Source organism: Eimeria mitis, genomic scaffold (genome assembly GCF_000499745.2).
Source record: "Eimeria mitis Houghton genomic scaffold, Emh_scaff1002, whole genome shotgun sequence".
In the NCBI taxonomy this organism is placed as follows: domain Eukaryota; phylum Apicomplexa; class Conoidasida; order Eucoccidiorida; family Eimeriidae; genus Eimeria; species Eimeria mitis.
In genome coordinates this window covers 10727-12639 of record NW_013567007.1, presented here as the reverse complement: position 1 = coordinate 12639, position 1913 = coordinate 10727, and the positions used below count along the sequence as shown (strand labels likewise).

At 52.2% G+C, this 1913-nt stretch overlaps 1 protein-coding gene across 1 annotated transcript in view; it reads right to left on the bottom strand.

Moving 5' to 3' along the window:
- Window positions 1–910: 910 nt before the first annotated feature.
- Window positions 911–1913, bottom strand: part of EMH_0027210 (CBR-FKB-6 protein, related, related) — a gene marked incomplete at both ends in the record, with an annotated part of 1338 nt that continues 335 nt past the window's right edge. The window contains 3 exon segments of the mRNA XM_013493998.1: window positions 911–926; window positions 930–1552; window positions 1772–1906. Coding sequence (XP_013349452.1) covers window positions 911–926; window positions 930–1552; window positions 1772–1906 — 774 coding nt within the window.

Sequence of the window (1913 nt, the reverse complement as noted above, 5' to 3'; positions counted from 1 at the left end):
CCGCACTCGACATTATATTGAAGCGCTTGCAGCGTGACTGGCGGTAGCAGAAGAGCGGGGACATCCCGACAACTCATGCAAACACCCTGCAACCACTAACATAGCCACGTAGCTTGGCGAACAGTTAGTATCACTAACCGCGGCATGTTACATTCAGCATACTCGAGGACGTCATCAGTTCCCATTTCACTGAGTCTTCCGATACCGGTAGTTTGAGGGGCCACTGGGTGGCTGGCTGGCTAGACGCTGCATATAACTAGAAAGGGCAGCCAAGGTGTACACAATGTTCTATCGAGCTGAAAAGCTTTTCACGAAGAGCTACGATGCAAGATCGGCTTCCGAGCCCAATGGCTGCGGGCACAGGTATCAACAGTAAAAGGATGTTGTCTTTAGCGTCCGTGGAAACGGAAAACACGAGCTACGCACTACATCTAAAACAACTGATGCGACTCCAGCTACTCGAGGAGTCGCATCTGTCCTGCAGCTCTTGGGTTCTAAAAGCGGTTACATATCTGCGTCTCTTTGCCGCCAACGCTGCGAACTATGTGCAGCGCTACCAATACTGGCTGCTGTCACAGTTGCAGTTACTCAGTTCCTTAACAATGACGGCTTCCCAATGCATCAAGGTCCTCGATTTTGCTGCTGGGGGTCATTTCTTTGAAATCGTTCTGTTGTTGCCTGCGTCTTCTAGCAGCAGCTGCTGTGGCAGCGCGGTATGATTGCCTTCGTTGGGCTCTGTTAAGGCCACATCTGCTCTCTTTTCCTTCGGATGCTTGTCTGCGGGAAGCTGCAGACGATGTGGACTGCACGTCTTCCCACTCGGGTTCTGCTTGTTCTTTCTGCCGTGTTTGTCTTCTCCGGCACATGCTGCAGCCGAGTGATTCGCATATGTGCTGAATGCCAAACCACATCAGAGCAAGGCGGAANTCCGGCACATGCTGCAGCCGAGTGATTCGCATATGTGCTGAATGCCAAACCACATCAGAGCAAGGCGGAATCTCAGCTTATCCATGAACGAAGCCCGCCCGGCATTCATCGCTTGATATTTGTTCAAAAAGGCGGTGATCTTTTTTAGCTCCGCCACGTCCGCACTACCGGCCTTGCCTTTGCTTTCCAACAGCGCAGTCACAGCTTCCGCCACGGCCTCTTCGCTAAAATTGTTGTAAGTATTACTATCCATACCGGAAGCTCGCATGGCAGCTTGCACGGCGGCAATGTCTTGCACCATATTCCGACTGTACTGCTGCCAGTCCGTAGTGGACTGCTTTTTCGAAGTGAACCCACGAAGCCAGTCCTTGACAGAATTCGTTAAACCCTTCTTTTCTGCAGCTGCTGCTTCTGCAGCAGGAGATTCTGCTGCCTCCGATCGCGGGTCGTGCTCCAGCATACGGAACACTCCCTGAAGCAGTTTCTTTTCCTTTACTGCATGCGCTGCCTTAAGGCGCCGTAGCTGCGCCTGCAGCGACAAGGCCAGCGGGCTTCCTGGGGATACGGTCAAATACCGATCTAAGGTCGCCAATGCGCCGTCAAAGTCCCCCAACTCCTGTTGCGACTGCAAGGCCAAACGCAACAACAAGCACAGTACACGAAGCTTGCTGTACGCATACTGCGTGGTCGTTCTCATCCACGTACACATTTCTGTTTTCTTGTTTGTTTGTCATCTCAGTTAAGCTACATCGGAGCACCAAATATAAACAAAAGGACGAAGGGAACGAACCACCTCATACGAGCGTTAGATGTGCTGCTGTTACACTTAGCTGCTGCCCCGTACCTGAGCTTTTCTGTAGAGAGCCTTCACAGCTGTCGGGTCACGCTGCAGTACCTTGTCGCAGTACAAGATGCACGCAGCCCAGCGGCCCTCCTTGAGGGTCGAGAGCGACAAATTCAACAAGTACGACTGGTGCATCTGCAGA